Source organism: Macrosteles quadrilineatus, unplaced genomic scaffold (genome assembly GCF_028750875.1).
Source record: "Macrosteles quadrilineatus isolate MER2022 unplaced genomic scaffold, UCM_ALF_1.0 Scaffold_6__1_contigs__length_79288215, whole genome shotgun sequence".
NCBI classification, from domain to species: domain Eukaryota; kingdom Metazoa; phylum Arthropoda; class Insecta; order Hemiptera; family Cicadellidae; genus Macrosteles; species Macrosteles quadrilineatus.
The window spans coordinates 50,991,189-51,015,944 of NW_026542599.1; the positions used below are offsets into that span (position 1 = coordinate 50,991,189).

The window sequence follows — 24,756 nt, forward strand, 5'->3', positions numbered from 1 at the left end:
CAGAAAATGATCAAAGCTGGTATTGTTTTACATTTATTAAAATCAAAAGTGACCAACGAATAATAATATTGAGTAAATTATAATAAAACTAAGAATAAATGTGGTAAAAATGTATAAAATAATTTATTATATAGTAAAAGTTTTATATGTTTTGAACACTGAGGAATTCAAATCTAAATGCTGTCTGCTTCCATTTTCTAAGCAGGGGATGGAAGTTGTTATTGATCGATTCAATACAACAAAGCTATCTAACGCTATGAAGGGAGTGGGTGTTGTTAAACTCAAGTGAATCTTAGTGAAATTAAAAGTTACCGTAGTTTAGAATTTAAACCTACATAGGTTTATACTTAATTAGGCTAGATAAAACAGCGAGAAGATGAATTGCTTATGATAACAACGAGAGATTTCTCACGACACGCAGGTGCGTACGCAGACGCTTCGTATTTAAAATTAACGTAGCTATTCCTTAAAACATCTCTAGAGTTACAAATCTTCTTTAATAAACAACTAATTTATTTTTTAACTATCCTACATGGGCGAATCTCACAAAGACACAATTTTACCCTCAACTTCAATCTTATGGGGTGGTAACCTCACTAATGTATTGAATGGCACCTTCCATCTCTATGACAGATCCCATTCACTTTAGTTATAACCTGCAATTTTTGTTTTGAATTTTAACATTTGTTATTGCAATGATCAATGCCATATTTTACTAGCCCACTTCAAGGTTTTGATCTCTTTTGAAACCAAGGCTATTAAACTTAAGTTATTAAATATAGGATAACTTAGGTTAGTCTAGGCTAAAGTAACTTATCCTGAGGAATGAAAGGGGTATTAAGTCCTTTTCCACCTAGCCTATGAGGAGGAATGAAGGAGTCTAAGCTAAAAAAGATTGTAAAGTAAACAATGTTTGAACTGCATAGAGGCCTAAAGGCAAGGCATTCCGGATGTGATTTTCCTCTTCAGCGTAAGTTAAATGAGATTGAGTACGATTGGCATAAGTTTGCTAAGTTACGTTTGAGAAAAACAAAAAAACTGGTGTGAGTCGAAGGGTAGAAACAGAGATCACTTTTTAGTCACTTTATCACTAGGCCTAGTCACTTTGTAGGCTATAACTTATTTTCATTCTCTCAAAGTTACTTAACCCCAAGCTGGAAACTTAGTTAAGTTAGCTACATCAAATAAGTTAGCTTAAGTTAACTTATTTACTTATGTGTCACTGTGTCAACATGACTTAACTTTAAACTTAGCTCTTAAGTTACCCACGAGATCAAGATATTAATAACTGTAGACAGAACTTAACTTACTCTGTCACAACAGAGTTTTCCTCCTGGCGGCCTATAGAAATTATGCATTATACCCGGATGGTAACTTAACTTTGTGGTTTCAAGAGTAAGTTTAAAGCCTACTGCGCGTTTAAAGTATAAAGCGCACTGGGCGGCCGCTGGCCATCTGTCATTACTGATGAATTGGTGCGTTGCTCATCATGAACGTTGGTGGGGCCGTCTTTAAATGTCCTTACCCACTTGCGTACCATTCCGTCACTCACAATGTCCTCATCAAACACTTCACAAATTGTCAATGAATTTCAATGGCTTTCACACCTTTAGGACTTAAAAATCTAATTACAGCATGCACTTCACAGTCGGCGGCAGTCTCAATTGGCAACACCATTTTGAATGCTCGAAACCGGATGTAAATAAGTCCGATTGTTGCCGAATTTCCGGCTCTGACTTGCCAATAGATGCACATATTCAGTCAAAAATGCCAATCGCAGCGCTAGAACGGAGAAATTTAAGAACGGTACTTACTTAAAAAACATGCCTCGTATATATATGTATGTCAAATAAGGTTTGTTATTGATTTAATGTAGTCCCCTACTACAATTTATTGAATAAGTATAGGAGTGAATTTCTCTATTTAGGGAAGTATACTGTAGATGGCATTGTAAGACCTAGGCATAAAACCCATTTCCTTATTCATTTTGATGCCCCCAGAGGCCAAAAACAATAAAATTATTCGCTCAAATTGCCTAGGGCTTAAAGTTATCTACAGGTATCCGATCCGTGACTGTGAACACGATAACTCTGAGTAATTTTGGTCCAATTTTGATGAAATTTGGCTTGAAGATGTAAGTTTAGGGCGGAATAAACATGACAGAGTTTGTGAACCAGCAAGATTGGGTCATGGGAATGAGGTAAAATACTTTGGGGTTTTGTTTTTTTCAAATTTTCAGGTCCGTAAAACAAGAAAATGCCCAATTTTCATCAATTGACAATCCTGTAAGTTAGAGCTTCAATAGTCTTATAGGAACACAAATAGTTTTGAATATTGAAACGTTGTTTACAATTAAAGGTTATGGGGAAATTTAAATAAAACTAGGCCTGTAGGTGTGATTTAAATTCCCATTTTATTCTTTTCTAGGAAAAGAAAACTGTTGCAGTTTGTTTGTTTATGGATAAGTTATGTTGATCAAATTTGGCAAATTTATTTAATTCATCCTGTACCCTACTCCTACTATTTGGTCAAAATAATACTTTCTACCCCTATAGCCTAATATTATGGAGGAAGTATTGTTTTCGTAAAAACTTTTGATCGATGAGTTTTGAGTCGAGATAACTTAGGGATTCATTTTGGGTCCCCCTGAACCCAAAAAAGTGGTTTTCGAAATTATGTCTGTGTGTGGATGTGTAGCCTACAAAGCTACAAAACACAACTGTAGTCCGATTTTGATTAAATTTGGTATGTAGGCTAGGTACTAATCCATGGTATCTCCGGGAGTTTTTTTTAATTTTTTCAAAATGTTGATGTTTGTGGTGATTTTCCTATAAAAACCTATAAAATAACGGAAAAATCTGATTTTCTCAAAAATGGCCTGAGAACGAATTTGATAAAAAAATTGTATGTTATACGGTAGTCATTTAGATTCTAAACAAAATGGAACACATCCCATTTTCGTAAAAATTACTGTTCAAAAGTTATTGTAACTAATGTTATTTTCCTATAAAATAACAAAAAATCTGATTTTGGAAAAAGCCGGTTTTATTAGACCTAAAATTAATGTGTTATGGTCCTTAGTTCTAAACAAAATAAGTTAATGCAACCCCTCATTGCTTTAATAATTTTTCAACAATTTTTGCAACTTTTGTGATTTTTCCCTACAAAATTATCATAGTTGCTCCAACCACTTACTCAAAGGTTGTTGACTAGCTTATGGGAGAAAGTATGTGTCAGATTGCTGATACCGTTTATTTTATTTATTTATTTATTCATTAAACAGTCATAACCAATAGGCTTACAGTGAAAATAATTTTGTAATATTGCAAATGTGTACAAGATGGCAAATGATAGAGATCAAAGTTAAATTAAATAACTATCCCTTTGCGATCGAATGGCGAGTATCAGTTGCCGCCCGCCATTTTTGAGCAGTCGGGAAAATGACCTATACTCACAAAAAATCTTTGCGATCAAATGGCAAGTATATGTCGACGGGCACCATTTTCCCGACTGCTAGAATGACGACCTATACTCGCTGTAAAATGAAAAAAAAATCAACCTCAAAGGGTTAATTAACATAATTAATAATTAATTGGCAAGCATTACAATTAATTAAAGTGGTCAACTTCCTAGAAAATGAATCTCTCAATTTGAAATTGTATTAATACACAAAGTGCACAAGCTAAGTTGCTTTGTTACTCATTATTGTTTAATTGGGTTATCCTAATTAATAACACCAAACCTATTAAGTTCATCTAATCCAGGTTAACCGCCACACGTCAAGATGATGGACACTACAGCTCCTGAGCCGTTATCCCTTGCTGTCCACTCTGATGAAAACGATGACGACATTGACGATGGCTGCATGTCATCACAGAGTTCAGAGTATGGCGATGACGGAGACTTGTCGTCAGGAATGGCGGACGAGGTCACGGCTCAGTTAGCAGCCGCAGGTTGGCAATGTCTTCATGTCGATGTGGATGGTGTGTTTTTGTTTTGTTTGCTTTTTAATTTTTATTTACCTTAGTTCATTTTTGTGTTGGTAGAATCAATTAACTTTGGGTGATAAACAACAGTGTGATTTTTATTGGAAAAAATACTGTAGGCTAATTATATTTCTAATCCTCTGCAAGATGTAACTTTAATTACCGTTTATTTAAATGTCAATGAAGATATACTTATTTAAATTCTATGGAAAATTACCAAAGGGTTTTAAAAAATGTTTGTGATCAATTACCGATTCTAATTGGTCTATTTAGTACAACTCCCAATTTTTTACCCTAGAAATAACTTTAAACGCCACAAATAAAAAGGTACCTATGCACCTATGTACCTAGGTACCTATGTATATTTGTGGACAGTATGTAAATGCGGTATGAAATAATATACGAAATATAAAAAAATAGAGTTGAAACATGTTAAAAATCATTATATTCTTCACCTAATCATAGTTTCAAGAATAGTTGATTCAACATAACTTGTTGAGAGTTAAAACTCACTGATAAAGAAAAGTGTTAGATGTTTCAGGGATTTGGTAATCAACAATACAGGTAACATTTCAATGTATTTGTAGCATGGTTGGTTTTATTTGCAGTTTTTTGTACTAACAACAGTTTTATTTCAATTTTGTCTTGTCTATGTTTATTTTTGCTTAAAAATGTGTGTAGTCTTAATTCCCTTTTAGCCGTTTTTGTGTTTTGTTATAAAAAGTGTAATTAATGTTTGTAGACATTGTTATGAAATGTAAGTTGTGATCAAATAATTTCTTTGTAGGTAAAACCAAAATAATGTCATGAATGAATTCTTATGTGATGTGTTAAACTTTGAAAAATTAGCTTGCCATGTCATTATAGTCATTATGTCATTAGGTAATTTTTCAAAGTTAAACAGGCTGTAGCTCCTAAACAAGTATGTTTAGAGAGAAAATGTCAGGAGTAAAAAAGTCTTAAAATTGCATTTAGAATGTAAAACAATTGTTTGTTTTTCGGCCACTAGACAACCTCTAGTCTTATTTTACCACACTCATCCAAACTGCTTTCATAATATCTTCCTGGATTAGAGTGTTCTGAAAAATTTGAGTTTGGCTCTCTGTCTTAAAATATGTCTTGGTCTCACTCAATGTTTCTGCTGCAATCTTGGTTTTTATATATGGTTATTTTTGCCATTTGAAGGTTGCTGAAATTTGTATCTAATTTGTAATCTAGCTCCATAACAGTTCTTTGATAGTACAAAATTAAAGACTGACACATTTATCATTTAAATTTGTTAGCAATTTTTTGTGTTCTATCCATATTAAATCCATCAAAAATTGTTTTACTAACTTGCTGAGTAAAATATATTTTTTATTTGCTTAAAATCCAGCCCACAAAAATTTTACCAAATTCATGTATTTTTACCGTTTTGATACATAATTTATAATATGGCCCACTGCCACTAATAAAATATCACCTTTGATAATGTACAAATGGCTGCATAGGACCAGTGGGAATGGCTGCGGCTGCTGCAATTATGTCTGCCAAGAAGCGGAAACGGCCTCACTCCTTTGAGACCAACCCTTCTATACGCAAGAGGCAGCAAAATCGACTACTGCGGAAACTAAGGGTAAGTTGAACCAACTAACATGGTAGAAATTTTTTTTAAGTACCGGTAGCTTATTGATTCGATTGTTAAAATAACTTTTTTAGTCAACAGGATGGCTAAACTCTAGGGTATTTTCTCTTACAGGGAGGCCACTCAGTGTATTGTGCTATTGGGGGTATAGGTTAATACCACCTAAGGACCACAGATATTTCTTTTTCAGATTTGAAGTGATTAAGTATGTGCCATTCATATGAAGCTTTTTTTTACAATGAAGAAGAATGGCAGCCAGTCTTACGGCAGTCAAAGATCAATGGACAAATGGCAACAGTGTTCTTTTTTCTCTTTCTTTCTGTGACATAAGGTTTGTTAAGAATCTGGAGGGAGATAGATCTTGGAATCTTGGAATCTTGGATTAGTGTTGACATCAGTATAACACTTAGTAGATTTAGAATAGTCTTTAACCTAACTGGTGCAGCATACTAAAAACAGCTGGTCTCCATGTAACAGAAAAGTATAAAATATTGTAGCAGTATAAGGATGCTTACTGGCCGTGGTCCTTGTCGCAACTCCAGGCAAGCCCTGAAACCTCTAAAGTGTCTCAGGGCCTAACTACAAACATGTGTGTTTCAGCAAACAATTGATGAGTTTGCCACCAGAGTGGGACAGCAAGCCGTGGTTCTCGTCGCAACTCCAGGCAAGTCCTGAAACCTCTAAAGTGTCTCAGGGCCTAACTACAAACATGTGTGTTTCAGCAAACAATTGATGAGTTTGCCACCAGAGTGGGACAGCAAGCCGTGGTTCTCGTCGCAACTCCAGGCAAGTCCTGAAACCTCTAAAGTGTCTCAGGGCCTAACTACAAACATGTGTGTTTCAGCAAACAATTGATGAGTTTGCCACCAGAGTGGGACAGCAAGCCGTGGTTCTCGTCGCAACTCCAGGCAAGCCCTGAAACCTCTAAAGTGTCTCAGGGCCTAACTACAAACATGTGTGTTTCAGCAAACAATTGATGAGTTTGCCACCAGAGTGGGACAGCAAGCCGTGGTCCTTGTCGCAACTCCAGGCAAGCCCTGAAACCTCTAAAGTGTCTCAGGGCCTAACTACAAACATGTGTGTTTCAGCAAACAATTGATGAGTTTGCCACCAGAGTGGGACAGCAAGCAGTGGACCTTGTCGCAACTCCAGGCAAGTCCTGAAACCTCTAAAGTGTCTCAGGGCTTAACTACATACATGTGTGTTTCAGCAAACAATTGATGAGTTTGCCACCAGAGTGGGACAGCAAGCAGTGGACCTTGTCGCAACTCCAGGCAAGCCCTGAAACCTCTAAAGTGTCTCAGGGCCTAACTACATACATGTGTGTTTCAGCAAACAATTGATGAGTTTGCCACCAGAGTGGGACAGCAAGCAGTGGACCTTGTCGCAACTCCAGGCAAGTCCTGAAACCTCTAAAGTGTCTCAGGGCCTAACTACAAACATGTGTGTTTCAGCAAACAATTGATGAGTTTGCCACCAGAGTGGGACAGCAAGCCGTGGTTCTCGTCGCAACTCCAGGCAAGCCCAGCAATAGCTACAAATGTTTTGGGGCTAAACCCTTGGAGGATATTGTGAGTAGAACTACTCCTTTGAACATAACTGGTTTTATAGCAGCAATATTATGGGCATTAAATATCTTTGGGCTATGTTGACTTGATAGATGGAGGGGGGATTTAGATCATTGAATTAGTTATATCAGTCTGTGTTGAAGATTTGCCAGTAAAAACATTCTGAACAACTGATTTTCTTTCCGTTTAATTAAGTGTTATTTAAATATCAGATTGTATCTTAATGTATATATTGATAATCTAAAGGATTATGATTTGACGTTACAAAGTGCAAAAACAGTGGTGTTAAATAGTTTTGTTATAGTATAATATTTTAAGCTGAATGAATATTTAGTATGCAATGGAACAATGATTCAGTCTAATTTAATAATAATTTGGTCAGCTGGTTTATTTTTGGTGTTAAAAATAAATGTAATAAAAAAGAACAGAAATTTTATTTATAAGATTTTATTAAAACTAACTAACATTTGGTGCCAAAAACCCGTCGAATCATGTCAAAAAAAGAACCATTATCTCGTATGACTACAAGATCCTGTACAAAAAGAGAAGAGAAAAAGGACAGTGAAGTTGAAAAAGTTGGCCTTGATGTCTCTGCAAAAAGTGCACTATCCTTTCCTTCTTCTGATAGAAGTTCCAATAAAAGTAAAAGTAGCAGCAGGAGGAACAGAGAAGTAGCTGATGTTATTAATGAACTCATTAAGATTCAGGAAGAGGAAACAGCTATCACAATAGCACGTGCAGAAGCTAATGCAGAGGCAAAAAGACAAGAAGCTAATGCAGAAGCAAAAAGAGAAGAAGCTAGAGTAAAGGAAGAAGCTAAAAGAAAGGAGTTAGAATTGAAGAAAAGACTGATGGAAGAAAGACTATCACTAATCAATTCTAGATCGTCCTCAAGAGGTAGTAGCACTTCCAGGCGTTCTCTCGTGTCAATTGATCAACCTATACCAACGAAAGAAGCTGTTACCTTTTGGATGCAAGGTATTGAAAATGAAATGATTCCTGATGATCAAGCACAGAATTACAACACTGAGAGGGTAAGGGATGAGCCGGCTAATGACCATCTAGATGATCAGCCAAAGCCTAGGGCCAACAAGTCGGTGAGTACATCCAAAATACCAAATACAAACGCTCAAGATGAACAGTTTAAGCCTTGGGCAAATAAACCAGTAAGTGTTTCTAAAATGATGCAGTACCAAAAACATTTTCCAGACCAATTTGAGCAGTTTGGTGTAAGGCCTCGAGATGTTAGATATGAAAAGCCTCGAGATGAAAATACCTTAACAAATCTGCTCAAAACAAATGGAAAAGAGGTCCGTGCTAGGGTTTTGTCTGTTCTCCCAGATTTTAGTGGAGATCTCAGTCAGTGGCCGGCTTGGATTGCTGAGTTTAAACGCTCTACTGACATAAACAACTACACTGATCTCAAAAATCTTCAGAGACTACAAAAATCATTGAATGGTAAGGCAAAAGAAATTGTTTCTGCACTTTTAATTTATCCGGAAAATGTTTCTGAGATCATAAATTTGTTAGAACGTCGCTTTGGACGTCCAGAAGTAATAATTAAGAGCTTAATAGAAAGTGTGAGAAACAAGCCTCCAACAAAAGATTACAAACCTGATACTTTGATAGCATTTAGTGACATGGTGCGTAATCTTGTAGTAACTGTTAAGTCTCTTAATCAAGAGCATTATCTGTTTAATCCACAGCTTTTAGAAGAGCTTACAGACAAATTGTCTACTAATATGAAACTAAACTGGGGAATGTATGTCATGTCCCAGCAATCTGAGGTAAGGAAACCAATAGGGCTAGATAGTTTCTCAGTATGGCTGTCATCAGTGGCCGAAGCAGCTACAGTTTGTACTTCTACTTCTGTTTCCTTTGCTGGAAACATCAACAAAGGCGCAGGAAGATATGAGTCTGGTCAGAAGAATTTTGTACTTATGCACGAAGATAGAGAGAAAAGGTTAAAGAAAAGACTGTGCCTCTGTTGTAAAAAAGACAGCCATAGTTTAGAAGATTGTAAATATTTTCAGAAAAATGATGTACAAAGCCGTTGGGAACTGGTGAAAAATAATAAGGTTTGCTTTAACTGTTTGAAGATAGGTCACAGAGCAACACAATGTCGTAAAAAAGGAGTTTGTGGATTGAATGGATGTGTTTATCATCACCACAATTTGCTGCATAACAATATTAAACAAGATAAGAAAAATGAAGTCATAGATGTAATTGAAGCTCCGACAATTGCTGGGTCTAATAAGGAGCATATTGGATATCAAGATGAGTCGCTTGATAGAGTACTATTACGAGTCCTTCCAGTAAAATTGATCGGAAGTAAGGGAAATGAAGTAAACACATTTGCATTGATTGATGATGGATCTACAATATCAGTCATAGAAAAAAGTTTGGCGGATGAACTCAATCTTGATGGACCAACGATACCAGTATCATTTTCTTGGACTGATGGGTCAACATGCACTGAAAACCTTTCAAAAACGGTTTCAGTAAAGATTGTCAACGATGAAGGAGAACAATTTGTTCTTGGTAATGTAAAAACTTTGAAAGATTTACAGTTACCCGTTCAGTCCATGAATATGAAGAAAGTTAAGTCAAAATGGCCTCATTTACAACAAATTTCTGAAAAGGCATTTTATCGTGGCCAGCCCCGACTGCTAATTGGTCATGAACACATTCACTATACCGTGCCCTCAAAAGTTGTCATTGGACCTGGAAATGCCCCTATAGGACTTAAATCAAAGCTTGGCTGGACAATCAATGGCCCTACTGGAAAAGAGCAATATCACAGTAGAATTAATCAAGAATATGTGATGTTCAAAAGCGATATGAAAATTGAAATGGAAGAAATGAATTCAATGATCAAAAAAAGCTTTGAACAGGACTTCATTGATTATCCAAGCAACAATATTTCAAAAAGTGAAGAAGAGGTCAGATCGGAAGTGATAATGAAAAGTACTTGCTCACAAACAGAAGACGGGCGCTGGGAAATCGGTTTGCTATGGAGAGAAGAAAATCCTCAACTACCAGAAAGTCGCTCTGTAGCATGGCGTCGATTGAATACCGTAGAGAAGAAACTGAAAGATAATATTATAATGAAACGGCAATACGATGACCAGATGGAAAACTACGCTCAGAAGGGCTACTCACGAAAACTAAGCGTAGAAGAAGTTCAACTCAAAAATGACAAGACTTGGTATCTTCCGCATTTTTCTGTTGACAACCCAAGAAAACCAAACAAATTTCGATTTGTTTTTGATGCAGCTTCAAGATCACATGGTCAAAGCTTAAACAGCTACCTGCTACCAGGACCCAATCTATTTAACAACCTTACGGAAATCTTGTTTAAATTTAGAAAGCACAAAATTGCCGTTGCTGCTGACATTGAAGAGATGTTTTTGAGGATTAAAGTAAGACGTGAAGATCAAGATGCTTTAAGATTTCTGTGGCGGGGAGAAGAAAGTGGAAGAGTAGAAGATTGGTGCATGGCATCATTGATTTTCGGAGCTGCATGCTCTCCTACTTGTGCAATTTATGTCCTTCAAACCAATGCTGAGAAAAATGGTGATAGCCATCAAGAAGCTGTGCAAGCTATTAAAGAGCAATTTTACATGGACGATTATTTAGATAGTATGGAAAGTGTTGATGAAGCTAAAAGTTTGGCCAAAGAAGTTGTTTCCATTTGTAACAAAGGAGGTTTCAATTTGAGAAACTTCATCAGCAATTCTCAAGAATTTATGAATGCATTACCTAAAGAAAGTTGGTCGAAAAACTACTTGAATGATAACCTGAAGTTGAGTGACGAAAACAATGTAGAAAGGGTCTTGGGTCTGTATTGGAACTTTCATGAGGATAGTTTCAACTTTAAAACGGATTTTGTAAGAGTTGACAAAGATGTAGTCAGTCTCTTGCGATTACCTACAAAGCGAGAAGTGCTACAAGCAGTGATGTCAGTATACGATCCACTAGGTTTCATCACACCAATAACGATGAAAGGGAAAATACTGATGCAAGAACTATGGAAGGTGAATGTTCAGTGGGATGAAACAATACCAGTAACTTTAAACAACTTGTGGCTGTCCTGGATAGAAGATGTGTTGAATGCCGAACGCCTAAAGATACCACGTTGTTATGGTTTAACAGGAGGTGAATCAGTACAGTTACATGTATTTTGTGATGCTAGTAAGCAGGGCTATTGTGCAGTAGCATATTTAAGAATAGAAAAACAAGACCTAGTAAATGTTGCATTTGTTTTTGCAAAGTCAAGAGTGGCTCCTATACGTGAAACGACCATACCACGACTTGAACTTCAAGCAGCAGTTTTGGGTAGTCGAATTGCGAACCTCATTCTTCAGGCTCATAAAGAAGTTCTCACAAAATATTTTTGGACAGATTCGAGAATAGTTTGGTGCTGGCTGCAATCAAGAAACATGCAAAAGTCTGTGTATATTTCTAATCGTGTTAACGAAATTATGCAATTATCGGACTCAAAACAGTGGAGATGGCTTCCTAGTTCGAAAAATGTAGCTGATAGTGCAACACGAGACTCTACATCCATACTGTCTGACAATAATGGTCAATGGTTTAGAGGACCGGAATTTCTGTACGAGCCAAAGGAAATGTGGCCTAAGATTGAAGATCAGTCCAAGGATCTTGAAAACACGGATTTGATGCTGTTTAATGCTGTTAAGAATGACGAAAAGCCTCTCATTGACATGGAGAGATTTTCCAAATACTCTAGGCTGGTAAGAACAGCAGCTTGGGTGCTACGTTTTATCAGCAACTGCAACGCCAAAAGAAGTCAAGCTGAGACAACTAAACAATCCAGTTTATCAGTAGAAGAACTTGAACGAGCTGAAAAACTATGCTTTCAGTTATCAAAAAAAGAAACATTTTCTGATGATTTATGTAGTTTAAAAGCAGGAAAACCTCTACCACGTCAAAGTCGCCTTTCAAAGCTATGTCCAGTCCTAGCAGAAGACTTATTGAAAATGAAAGGGAGAACTGAGTATGGAAAGGTTGTTAGTCAAGATGTCAAGACTCCGATCATCTTGGATCCAAAGCAACGACTAACAGTGTTATTGATTCACAAAGAACACGAAAACACAGCTCACCAAGGACAAGAAACAGTCGCAAACACTTTGAGGCAGAGATTTTGGATAATACGGCTGAAACAAGCAATCAAAAGTTGTTGGGCAAACTGTAAAAAGTGCCAATTGCGCAAAATGATGCCCAAGACACCTGAAATGGCCCCTTTGCCTGCTTACAGGCTAGAACCTTTTGGAAGACCTTTTACATGTGTGGCACTTGACTATTTTGGGCCCTTAGAAGTTAAAGTGGGTCGTCGACACGAAAAACGCTACGGAGTTCTGTTCACTTGTCTTTCAGTACGGGCAATCCACCTTGAAATTGCTGCCTCACTCAACACAGATTCAGCCATATTAGCTCTTCGAAGGTTTGTTGCAAGGCGAGGGTGTCCAAGAGAGATTATATCTGACAATGGAACAAACTTTAAGGCAGCAGAAAGAGAGCTAAGAGAAGCTTTACTGACATTTGATGAAGAAAAGATTAAAACTTTTTGCTCAGAGATGAAGATGAAGTGGAGCTTTCTTCCACCTGCCAGCCCACATATGGGAGGAGCGCATGAGCGGCTTGTTCAATCAGTAAAGAAATGTTTGAATGTAATCTTGCATTCACAAGCTCCAAGAGAAGAAACTCTATTAACTGTCATGTGTGAGGTTGAATACATAGTCAATAACAGACCTTTGTATCCTGTGTCTGAAGATCCTGCCGATGAGCTACCTTTGACTCCAAATCATTTCCTACTCGGTGGCGCCAACAAAGTTGCTCCAGTGGTCAACATAAGAGACAAATGCCTTGTGAAGCAGTGGAAAATAGCTCAGAAATATGCTGATTCGTTTTGGAAAAGATGGCAACACGAGTACATTCCTCTGCTCAATAAACGAGTGAAGTGGCATATTCATCAAGAAAATCAACATGTGGGCAACATGGTCCTAATTGCTGACGACAAAGAACCAAGAGGCATGTGGTCAAAAGGCATTATAGAAGTAACCTATCCTGGCAAAGACGGCAAAGTCAGAGTTGTTGATGTACGAACTACAACAGGAATTTTCAGAAGACCTACTAGCAAAATTATAAAACTTAATGTTTAAAATGTTGTGGCCCGGAGAAATGTTAAATAGTTTTGTTATAGTATAATATTTTAAGCTGAATGAATATTTAGTATGCAATGGAACAATGATTCAGTCTAATTTAATAATAATTTGGTCAGCTGGTTTATTTTTGGTGTTAAAAATAAATGTAATAAAAAAGAACAGAAATTTTATTTATAAGATTTTATTAAAACTAACTAGGTAACAAGTGGGAAGAAGTTTAGGGCACTTTGAGGTTGCAATATTGTTAGATAATTTTATAAAAAGGCTTAACGTTTCAATTACATTTTTGGAAACCCAAGTATCTCTAAAAGTGTTGGTTGTATGGTAAATAAGTGTATTGCTTGGCTTGTGGTTATCGTCTCGAATTTCGTTGCTGGACCGCTTTCGCTCAACAGTGCTTGTTTCCTTGTTTCTCTAATTGAAAAAGCCAATGGCATACTATAAACAAACTTGAAGCAAACCGCTTTATATTTTGCATTTTACAGGTTAAGAACCTAAGAACAATGATCATGGAAGAGCTAGAGACAGCTTTGGCCCAACAAGCTCCCCCTCCAGTACAAGATGACCCATCTCTGTACGAACTGCCTCCCCTAGTCATTGATGGGATACCGACTCCTGTGGAGAAGATGACTCAGGCTCAGCTACGGGCGTTCATCCCACTGATGCTCAAATATTCCACAGGTAAACCTTGGTAGTGTTGTACATTTTACCACTACCATCACTGATAATGTTGGGGTACCATCACTCAATAAACAGTTCTACCAAATATTCAAGTACTTCAAACCTACAACAGTACCTCAATATATAGGCCAATCACCCTTCAATATCAATAGCAGTTGTTACTGAATATTTAGGCTATTTCATCTCATTTTAAGCAGGAGTAATCTTACATCGTTTTAGAAAATGTAACCTAAACCTTTTAACCTTTTATTAAAAATTATTCCATTCTTAACCCTTAGAGTGCCAGGCGAGAAATAAAAGTAACGCTCAAAAAATGCCGATGATTTTTCCTGAAGGTCGCGCTAAAAATGCCGAGCGCGATCTGGCGATTTTTAGGTTAAAATTTCGTAAAAATCGAATTTTCGATATTTCGACCAACGAAAATCGATGTATCGCACCTAGTAACTTTCGACTCAATGTTAATATATGGGTTAAAAGAATCCGAGTATCCATTCGGTTGTTATGACAACTGTTCGATCATTACGAAACGTCTGGTCAGCCGGACGTTGGCACTTTTGGCTCGTTCTAAAAACGTCCGGTTCCCCGGACGTTGGCACTCAAAGGGTTAAAAAAATAATTTGCAAAAACCCGGACCCAGCTTCTTAGTTGTTTATACTAGGGGTGAATACTTCAATTGACTCTGCTGCAGTAAAATAATGTTCAATACAATTACACTACCTATTTTTGGGGTTTAATGTGTTTGTGGTTGCAGGCAGGGTGAAGCCTGGTTGGGGTAGAGAGTCTACCAAGCCTCCGTGGTGGCCGGTAGGACTACCCTGGGCCAATGTACGCATGGACGCACGCTCTGAGGAGTCAAAACACAAGGTACAGTCCACATATTCCGTCAAGTTGTGATAAAGTAGAGTCCCAGAACAGTTGTATTAGTGGAATGACTTGGAAAATAAGAAAATACCGTAAATGTGAACAAGCAAGTTTTGCTAACCTAGTGGCATGAACTAACCAACACAAGTAGACTTCTCATCGCATTGTTAAATTTGAAGCTAGTTTTTCATGTCTAGTTCACCGACACTGATCGCAAGTGTCGACAAAATTTTGTTTATATTATTTTGGGTTGATTTAATGATTTGTGCTTTACTGTTTGGTTATAAAACTAGTGGATGAGGCATTGCTTATATGATTAGATTGTTTTATTTGGTTGAACGAGGTTTTAAATAACTGACATAGACATAGACATAGACATAGACATATTTTATTTACACAATACGTTCTTTATAAAGTACATTTCATACATAAGAACAGGTGTTTCGTCATAGTGATGTATTTTATAGTAAAATTAATAGTTAAAATAATTAAAATAAACTCATGTAGGATATCAGAGAATTTTTATCTACATTATAGGGTTCTCCAAAAATTCGTCAAGTGAATAGTAGGCTTTCTCAATTATTTTATCTTTTATTTTATCTTTGAATTGAGTAGCATTTAAAGTTTTAAGATACAGGGGTAATTCATTGTACAATCTAAGTCCCATATATTGAGGGCTGTTCCTAAAAGTCGTCAATTTGTGATGTGGTAATCTGAAATTATATTTATTCCTTGTATTATAATTATGTGTAAATTTGACTACATCTGACAAATTTTCCTTAGTGTTATGTATCCAATTTAGAATTTCATTTATGTATAATCCAAAAATGGTGTGAATTCTAAGATTTTTAAACAGGTTTTTACATGATTTTCTCCTTCTTGATTTGGTTAAGATTCTAATAATTTTTTTCTGTAAAATTAGTAGGGATTTAACTTCTGTTGACACTCCCCACAGTATGATTCCATACCTCAAGATGGATTCAACGTATCCATAGTAAACTGTGATACATGTATCCTGAGGTACACAGTTTATCAGGTGAAAGAAAGCAAAAGAAATAGATCTTAGTTTGCCTTTCATTTTATCTATGTGAATCTTCCAATTAATATGAGTATCAAGCAATACACCCAAAAATCTATGAGATTCTACTAAATTTGGAATTTTATCAAGAATTACATTGTTTTTTAAAGAAAATTTAATTATATGAGTTTTATCAATATTCAGCTTTAAACCATTATCTGTAAACCAATTTTTCATACAATCCAAAGTGTTTTCTATTGATACAATTAAGTTATTTATTGAATCCTCTCTTATGATTGCTGTTGTATCATCAGCAAATAAGATTAAATCTCTGCCAATAGCTTTTGGAAGGTCATTAATAAAGATCAGGAAAAACAGAGGGCCCAATATTGACCCTTGAGGTACACCATAATTAGATAAATTCCAGTTTGACATATGTTTCACACCGTTTTTGGTCACTATTGTTCTATACTTTCTGTTCTGTAAATAAGAGTCTAATAAAGAAAAACTTTTACCCTTTATACCATAGTCTTTTAATTTAGAAAGCAAAATTGAATGATCCACACAATCAAAGGCTTTAGACAGGTTACAGAAAACACCAGCAGTAGTTTCAGACCTGTCCAAAGCCTTTGTAACATCATTGATAAATTCAATCAGTGCACTGTTGGTGCTGAATGTCTTTCTAAACCCAAACTGTTTTTCATAAAACAAATCATTGCTGTTAAAATAGTTTACTAGCCGAAAAATAAAATAAAAATAAAAATAAAAAACTGAAATGATAAGAAACATATCTTTTCTAGATTTCCTGGACTCATGCCTTGCAGCAGATTGTGATCAATTGCTACAAGTACCACGGACGAGAGGACTTGCTGCCTGGGTTCAATGAGGATGAGGAAGGCAAGACAGGAGGCGGGGGTAGTGTGATGATGAGCGGGGGTACTGGTGGGGTCATACGGCTACACAAGGCCCCGTCACCCTCACCTACATTGACTGATACACAGAGCTCACATATGGACTCATCAGGTCAACAGGTGAGGAATGTACAGAGTAAAAATACATTTGTTTCTGACCAGTAATTCTAGTCAAATAATATCCCTGGTTGCGAGATGGACTCTTTCAGAAATTGGTACCATATGCTGTCGACTCGTATGTTAACATTTAAATGAACCAACAAAAATATTTGCTACTGTAGAACTCGGCCTTTGATTACTGGTCTTCGGTTTATCGGGCCACTTGTCGCAAGCGAAAATCAAAATGTACTTCCTACGCCTTATAGGCCACTAGTCTCCATGTCTTGAGCGTTTTCACAGTTTGTTTACATTTTACCGTGCCCGCTAGGCCTACTCATTTGAGCTACTAGGCCTACCCTCTAAACTATTGGTTGATCGTTAAAAATGTTACAGCAAAATCAAAAACATCTACGGTCATGACAAAATTGTGAAGTTTTCTCTAGTCAGCTTGTGGTTGTGTCAGTTGAAAATAAAATATCCAATAACACATTTTAAGTTATAAATACACTGCCAATTAGTCAAAGTTTAATATTGATGTGATGATTAAACTATTGATAGTTTTACAGGATTAGGAAGTAAATTGTTCACACAAAAAAATCCATGAATGGAAGAGGAAGTCTGAAGAAACATTAATTAATTGGCCAACATAAAATTATTATAAGTAATGAAAAATAGGAATGGTATTAAATTTTTAAGATGAAAACATAATTAAGTTAGTCACTGAAAGTTAAGAAGAAGGTTAAGTTGGTCACTGAAACCTAAGGTTTTTCGCCTCGCCGATGATGCCTCTCCACTGCTCTCTATCTTCAGCTGCCTCGGGGGTGGTGTCCAATACTGCTAAGTCCCTCAGCACCTGGCTCTTCCATGAAGCCATGGCATGCTGAGTGGTCTCCTGCCTTCTGGGTAGTTCTGGTCTAGAGTTTTAATTATAGACTTATCTTCTTGTCTCCATACATTTGATTAATGTAAAACAAACATCTGACAAGCTTTTTAAGTGCTCCTAACTAACCACTTACTACTGACTCGTGTTCTGTAAAATGTTATTACACAACAGATAACACAAAACCTACTTTTTATGTCAAATCGCGGTTTTTTCCCAAAAACCAACAACTGACCCACTACTAGTCTTGACAAAATAAAGAACATCATCCGAGGTGACTGCGAACTCAAGAACATTTTCAACCATTACAGTAAACCATGAACATCACCTGCGACTGCGATCAAGGCAAAGTTATTGCGCATCTTCACAGATGCTCTCTCTTTCACCGTGATAATAAAAGCTCGGCTCGGTTCGATCCAACCTGAACCTGGCCCAAAAGTTATTTCCTGCTCAAACCAATCCTTAGGGCCAACTGTTGGTCTGACCCAAAAATATCAGATACCCACTGCCTCCTAGTTTTTTTTGCACTACTAAACAGTGGCGGTTTAAAAAAAAAAACAACTATTTTTAGTTAGTAACTAAGGAACTTATTCATTGGAAATATGAAATTTTCACAGGTGACTACACAGTACACACCAGCTGTCCTACAAACCATCAGCAACCCTGACGGGACATTGTCCATCATACAGGTGGACCCTAACAATCCGATCATCACACTACCAGACGGCACCACAGCTCATGTACAGGGAGTAGCAACTGTGAGTATTTCTTCTTACATCTATATAAATCAAGTTTGCAGGAAGCTCGATTTTCAAGTTCAGCCATACAAAATTGTTCAGTCTAGCATACAACGATGAGAGATTAAAGACCAAAACAGAAATTTGAGCTCTAGCTTTATTTTTAAAGCTCAAGTCTATAAAAAATCTCATGTAACAGATTTGTTTGTACATTATGTAAATTAATAATCAGACAATGTTTCCGCAGACAAATCGCCATGTGTGGACGAGGCTTAAGATATATTTTGACAATATTTTTTCTGATTGTAGATCCAGGCAGGCAGTAATGAGCAAGGCACTATCCACACTCTCCACACTGGAGAGGGAGGGGGAGTGGCCGTGGACCTAAGTAACGTTACAGAGGCAACCCTCAATCAGGACGGACAACTTATACTGACAGGGGACGACGGACAAAGTAAGTCAAAATATTATACTCGCTAAATCTAGACAGCCATTTGACAGCAGTTAATTCCACACTGGAGAGGGAGGGGGAGTGGCCGTGGACCTAAGTAACGTTACAGAGGCAACCCTCAATCAGGACGGACAACTTATACTGACAGGGGACGATGGACAAAGTAAGTCAAAATTTTATATTCGCTAAATCTAGACAGCTATTTGACAGTAGTTCATGCATTTTCATATGGTTAAGTAAGGTTTTGGAGGAAAGGGGGAAGAACACTGACTTGGTTTGGTAGTACATCAAGGAAGAAGAAAAGGATACACAACTTACCACAAAAGGGTTCCAGCATAGATATTCAAAATGTTTGGGTTGGGCTGGACCAACAGCTGGTGCCAGTTTAAATGGTTGTAATTATCAGGCCAAGCTCAGGTAAGGTAATCTATCTTAGTTTACGAGAGATTTGATATTCAGTGTAAGCAGATTTACAATACATGTATTTCTTTGTCCAGGTTACCCGGTCACTGTGTCAGGTATGATCTCAGTGCCAGTCAGTGGTGGCATGTACCAAACTGTGGTAGCCAACATACAACATATACAAGGCAGTGACGGCACCATGCAGGTCATCACGCCAATGTGTCATGTACCCAAGGTAAGATCCTTCATGTCAATCATTCGACCTTGAGTAATCATTACAAGTGTCCTTGAACTAATTATAATTATAATAACTACTGATAATTAGCCTACAGTATTGTATGTGTTAGGGTCAGAGATCTGATTAGTGCAGCAATCAAAAGGAAGGCTTTTAAAACAAATATCTGGGGATGTGTATATCAACTATATATTTTCCAATTATGTCATTAATCATTATCTCCAACTGTGTCAAACTCATTCTGAAATGAGTATGGGTTTAAATTTATAGTAGCTACATGTCTAAGCAGTGCTTTCTCTTTTAGTTTTATCAATTATCCTTTAAGTGTACACTATTTCCTCTTCTCTTTTTCTAAATTACAGATTGACCGGTCTCAAATTTTCAAGAAATTTGCAAGAAAAAATATCTTTGTTTGTTGTAGAAAAAAAATTTTAATATCCTCTTTAAGAACTTAAAATCCAGTCTCGTCCATTCCCAGCTAAACTAAGGACTATGTTGTCGCTTCCTATCTCTTGCCTTTCCAATAGCCCCAAATTAGTAATTGGCAAACATAATACAATACTTATCTGGCCAGAAATAAAATATGCAAATTTATATTACAGTTGGCATATTTTAGTCAATTTACATAATTAACGTCAAATAAATGTGTCCACTACAAGTCTACCTACCTTTTTCATGTCAAGCCCTCAACAGTACAGTCACTGAAACATTTAGTCTTCTCACATAATCACAAGTCAAGTTTATTTTGGCTTTTAACACTCAAACTCAGAATGCAGCTTTTTTGTGACAGGTGGAGCCCGGCTCTGAAGGGGAAGGAGTTGAGACCATCACACATCAGCTGGTCAACATAGCTGGCGAGCCACAGATGTTGCAGGTGTTGTCACTCAAGGAGCCATCCGGTGACAAGCCGCAAGAGGTGTCGACCATCACCTCGGGCTAGACCACTGTCTGGTACGTACAAACACTAACACACTAACACTTCTTGTTATCAAGAACCAGTTTTTCTCTATGAGCTGCGGACAAGAAAAATTTTCCTGGCTTGCAGCAAGTTTTTTGTAATATTTTGTGATTTTTTTTTAAAAATAAATGAAAAAAAAAACTTTCAGACACTAAACATCCAGAGGTACAGCTCTTCACGCGTGGATTACATAGCGCTAGTGCTTTGTAGTGTGCTCGAGATGGTTTAAGCATCTTTTGAGATTAACATTTAGTAGTCGTCCAGTGGTCGAAAGCTCAACCAAAAACATGTAATTTCTACTGTATATATATGTACTATGTCCATTTACATATTATACTATAAGTAACATTTACATTACATACTGATAATGTCAGGAGTCTCACACTGTGTGTGCATAAAAGCATTTTTCCCTCCTCTCCCTAAAAAAAAACAAAAAAAAAAAAAAAAACTATAGTTTGGAGGTAAGTAGTTATTAAAGGAGAGGATACTTACTTACTTACTTAAGCCTGTCCTCTTCTACCGGTTGGTGTCGAGATTAAAAGGCGCCTCCATGAATTTCTGTCTGCAGTAAGTGGTAGAGCTTCACGAATGGAGCTGCCCCTCTCACGCAGAGCATCCTCTCTCTCTTCCTCCCATTTCCTTCTCGGTCTACCTCTCTTGCACTTTCCCTCGACTTTGGAGGGATTTTATGGATAATTTAAATTAAATTGAAAATTTTCAGATACGTGAGAGTGTGATGGTATTTGTTGATACTCTCCCTCCCTCTCTCTCTCTCATATTATACCCCACCCCCCCCTCAATTCACACTAACATCAACAAATACCATCACACTCAATTTGATTTCAATCATCCATAAAATTCTCTCCTTTAATAACTACTGAGGTAAATTTTCTTACATGTACAGTAATATCGTTTTGTAAATGTACAAGTCATAGACTTGGTTGATAAAGAAGTTATTAAGTCATATACTGTCATAACACCTAATTTTGAAAAAAATGGTTTCACTGATTGGTGACTATCTTTAACGCTCGGACAGCTTGAATACGTCCACGGTTCACTCACCTATACCTGGATTCGTCGTTCGCACCTATCGTCGGCCATGATAAGTCGATTCTGACTGAAAGTATGGCACCTGGACCTAGGCTGAACAGAACAATAGCTTCTGAAAACAACTAAAAATAATCCTCTCGTAACTTTAACAAAATACTATAAGTCCGCGCTTATAAGCCAATACACTTCTTGGCTTTGAGATAGTGAAATAAAATACTTTGGATACAATAAAATAAAACGGTGCAGGCTACTGAGACGCCGTAGTCTCGGCATTGGGCAGTGAAATATAATACACAAGTTTCTTACATCTATAGATAAGTTTTACTCGCCAAAGTGAAACGGAAAATGAATAAGAATAATAACATAATGGTGTACTACAGTACTACGGTACTTACGTATGTTGATATTTATTTGAGTTAATGTTATGTTTTTTATCACTTGCTTGTTTGAATTGGAGATTTGAAGGCGAGGCAACTCGGCTACCCAGATAGTTTAAAGTTTTTTTATTGTGAGAATTGAAAGTTAGTAGAATTGAGGATCGGAATCGGCCCATCCCATTTTAAGACTGCATAAATTATAGCTGATTCCAGGGTTTTTACAATTGACAAAATTCACAGCTCATTCACAGTTTTATGGGTTTCACTGTGAAGTGGGTATCCTACTTTGTTAATGTATTTCTTGATGTCAAGTAAAAGATGCCAAAGTTTACAATACGTTGTCCTTTATGGCTTGGTTAGATGAAAATTTGGTACTGTATGCTTGACAGAAATTAATATTTTACATCAGTACACTCTGTGGGTGGCTTAGTGAACTACGTTCATATGCAGTTTTTGTGCTTAAATTTGCCATAATGCTTGGCATCTTATGTTTTTAATTTGTTAATTCTTTGTTCTTTTCTGATTCTGTAAATACATATCCTTTCCCGTTCCAGTTATCTCTGGGTCTGGGTGTTTACTAGACCCCCATTATTTCTCTTTCTCCACATATTGCGACTGCACTCCTCTTGTTTCCACATATCGTCAATCCACCTTCTTCTAGGTCTTCCTCTTGGTCTTCTTACGTTTATGTGAAGCTCACTAATTTTTCTGAGGATTCTATCATTTTCCATTCTTGTTAAGTGACCAAACCATCTCAATCTCAATTTTCCTACCGTACTCATTCTCTCAACTTTTCTTCAACTATTCCTCTTCTCAACTCTTCATTTATAATTCTAATCATTCTATCCAACCTTGTTTTTCCTTTATTACATCTTACTAACTTCATTTCCCCCGTCTGAACCGTACTCAATTCCCTCTGTGTTTTATTCCAAACTTATCCTATCCTACCTACACTTAACTTAGGCAACTATTGCTTTCGGTATATGTTTCTAATTCTGTATGCTATCTAATTTTTTTGGACTTTTCCAGATGTGAAATCAAAACGCTACTGAAAGTCCTAGATTCAGTTACTTCTCTCTATTTATAAAAAGGACCAACTACTTTGAGGTTTATTTTAGAGATACTATACTTTTTACATAACTTAACTGTTGTTTTGTGGCTATATGATTAATTTATTAATATGCTATATTTTACATGTTTCGTGCAATGAAAGATTGATGTCAGTAATTTATTTCTTGCTGTTTGTTAAATACTTAAATATGTATTTCACAGTGAAAACAAAACTAGCATAATTATTAGGCCCTAATATGATTGTTAAATGCATGTATTTTGTTGTTAACTAGTTTAACAATATTATTTTATATTTATTTATTTATTTAAATGGTAGCTTTACCATGCATTGAATTTTATTTACATGAGTTTACAAAGGAGTTTTTGTTATATGGCTAATTTAGGAATTAACGTCCCAACTAAGCTAGCCTTTATTTATGTAATTCATAATGTATTGTGGCTTTTATTTTTAGAAAATATGTTGTAAGTATGTGTTATTTCTCAAACAATCATTACAACATGTATAAAATTGTACAAGGTTATGATTTTATGTAACCAACTCGATATGCATCTCATTGAAGTCCTATTTAGTTGTGATCAATAAGTTTTCACTACAGGTTTTTATTTTTAGAAAATTGCCATTGTATTTTTAATTAATTTTTTGTACAGTTTATAAGGTCTGGATCTTATTTCTGACATGTGAATGCATTTTTATTGGTTTAATGTACAATTGAACCGTTTATTGCAGAAACCCCATAATCATTTTTTTTTTTACTTTTTACTATATTAATGATGTACAAATTGAAATACTGTACATTACTGCAGAAATCACACAACCGCAAAAAATGTTGGTTATGTTATGGGGTTTCTGCAATTAACGATTCAATTTTTATACTTACTTGCATGAATATTGTATTGTAACTGATTCAAAATGTAATAAACCCAAACACACAAAGGAAGTTAAAGTTGGAAAATATGTTACAAGTAAAAGCATGATGCAGATATTGTAAGTTTACTAAGTTATAGTTACAAACTTAACTATAAATTTGAGCACAACTCTTGTAATAACTCTAGTTAGAAAGGCTGTGATAAACATTATAGCAAGTACCAAGCACCCAAGCAAAATTCCCATATCAAATAACTGTTTCCTTTGCCGATTCATAGTAACTAGTTTCTAATACCAATTTGCTAGGCAAACACTTGTCCATCGCTCATAACATATTTTATTTTACTTTACCAAAAAGTTTTAAAGTTGCTGTCATACATAATTCATGTTTGAATGTTTTGTATTAATTTATAATTCCTTTAGAAACTATTTAAAACACCTGCCATTACATACCAAAGATCTTGTTTATTTTTTTTAGTGATTTTAACTTAAGTGTTAGATAAAAATGTTTCATCAACATCGAATACTTGAGTGCAGTTTTCTTATGTGTAGTTTTTATAGTTTTTGTTTGATCTAGTCAACATTTTGTCAATGTACAAATGTAACATACAATACATGTTGTAGTCTTATTTATTAATGTAACCGACAGTTTAGTGAGTAGTGATGTGGTGTCGGCTAAAAGTTGACGTTATGTTCGTGCAATTGTGCATTTTACTCTTTTCCCAGTGAATCTTAGGAATTTCATTCTGACTGTTTGTAGTGATTCTGATTTGGACTGACTTTTAATCTATGTG

At 36.2% G+C, this 24,756-nt stretch overlaps 1 protein-coding gene across 2 annotated transcripts; it reads left to right on the top strand.

Annotated features, from left to right (window-relative positions):
* Positions 1-256: 256 nt before the first annotated feature.
* LOC128996611 (DNA-binding protein Ewg-like) lies at positions 257-23,649 on the top strand. Of its 2 annotated transcripts, none has more exons than XM_054422015.1 (12): positions 257-421; positions 3,765-3,983; positions 5,477-5,601; positions 7,065-7,181; positions 13,852-14,047; positions 14,799-14,911; positions 16,727-16,957; positions 18,434-18,574; positions 18,863-19,007; positions 19,502-19,641; positions 20,432-20,592; positions 23,056-23,649. In XM_054422015.1, the coding sequence occupies exons 2-11, from the start codon at positions 3,785-3,787 to the stop codon at positions 20,579-20,581; spliced, it is 1,557 nt and encodes a 518-aa protein (XP_054277990.1). In that variant the 5' UTR covers positions 257-421; positions 3,765-3,784; the 3' UTR covers positions 20,582-20,592; positions 23,056-23,649. The 2 variants fall into 2 exon arrangements, with proteins under 2 accessions (XP_054277990.1, XP_054277991.1); XM_054422016.1 differs by having other exon boundaries at positions 3,765-3,953.
* Positions 23,650-24,756: the final 1,107 nt, after the last annotated feature.

Excerpts from the sequence above, each read along its gene's own strand:
- LOC128996611 (XM_054422015.1), top strand. The coding sequence starts at position 3,785 with ATGATGGACACTACAGCTCCTGAGCCGTTATCCCTTGCTGTCCACTCT. Across the intron at positions 19,008-19,501 it reads GACAGGGGACGACGGACAAA|GTTACCCGGTCACTGTGTCA; the intron begins GTAAGTCAAAAT and ends TTCTTTGTCCAG. Across the intron at positions 19,642-20,431 it reads CAATGTGTCATGTACCCAAG|GTGGAGCCCGGCTCTGAAGG; the intron begins GTAAGATCCTTC and ends TTTTTGTGACAG.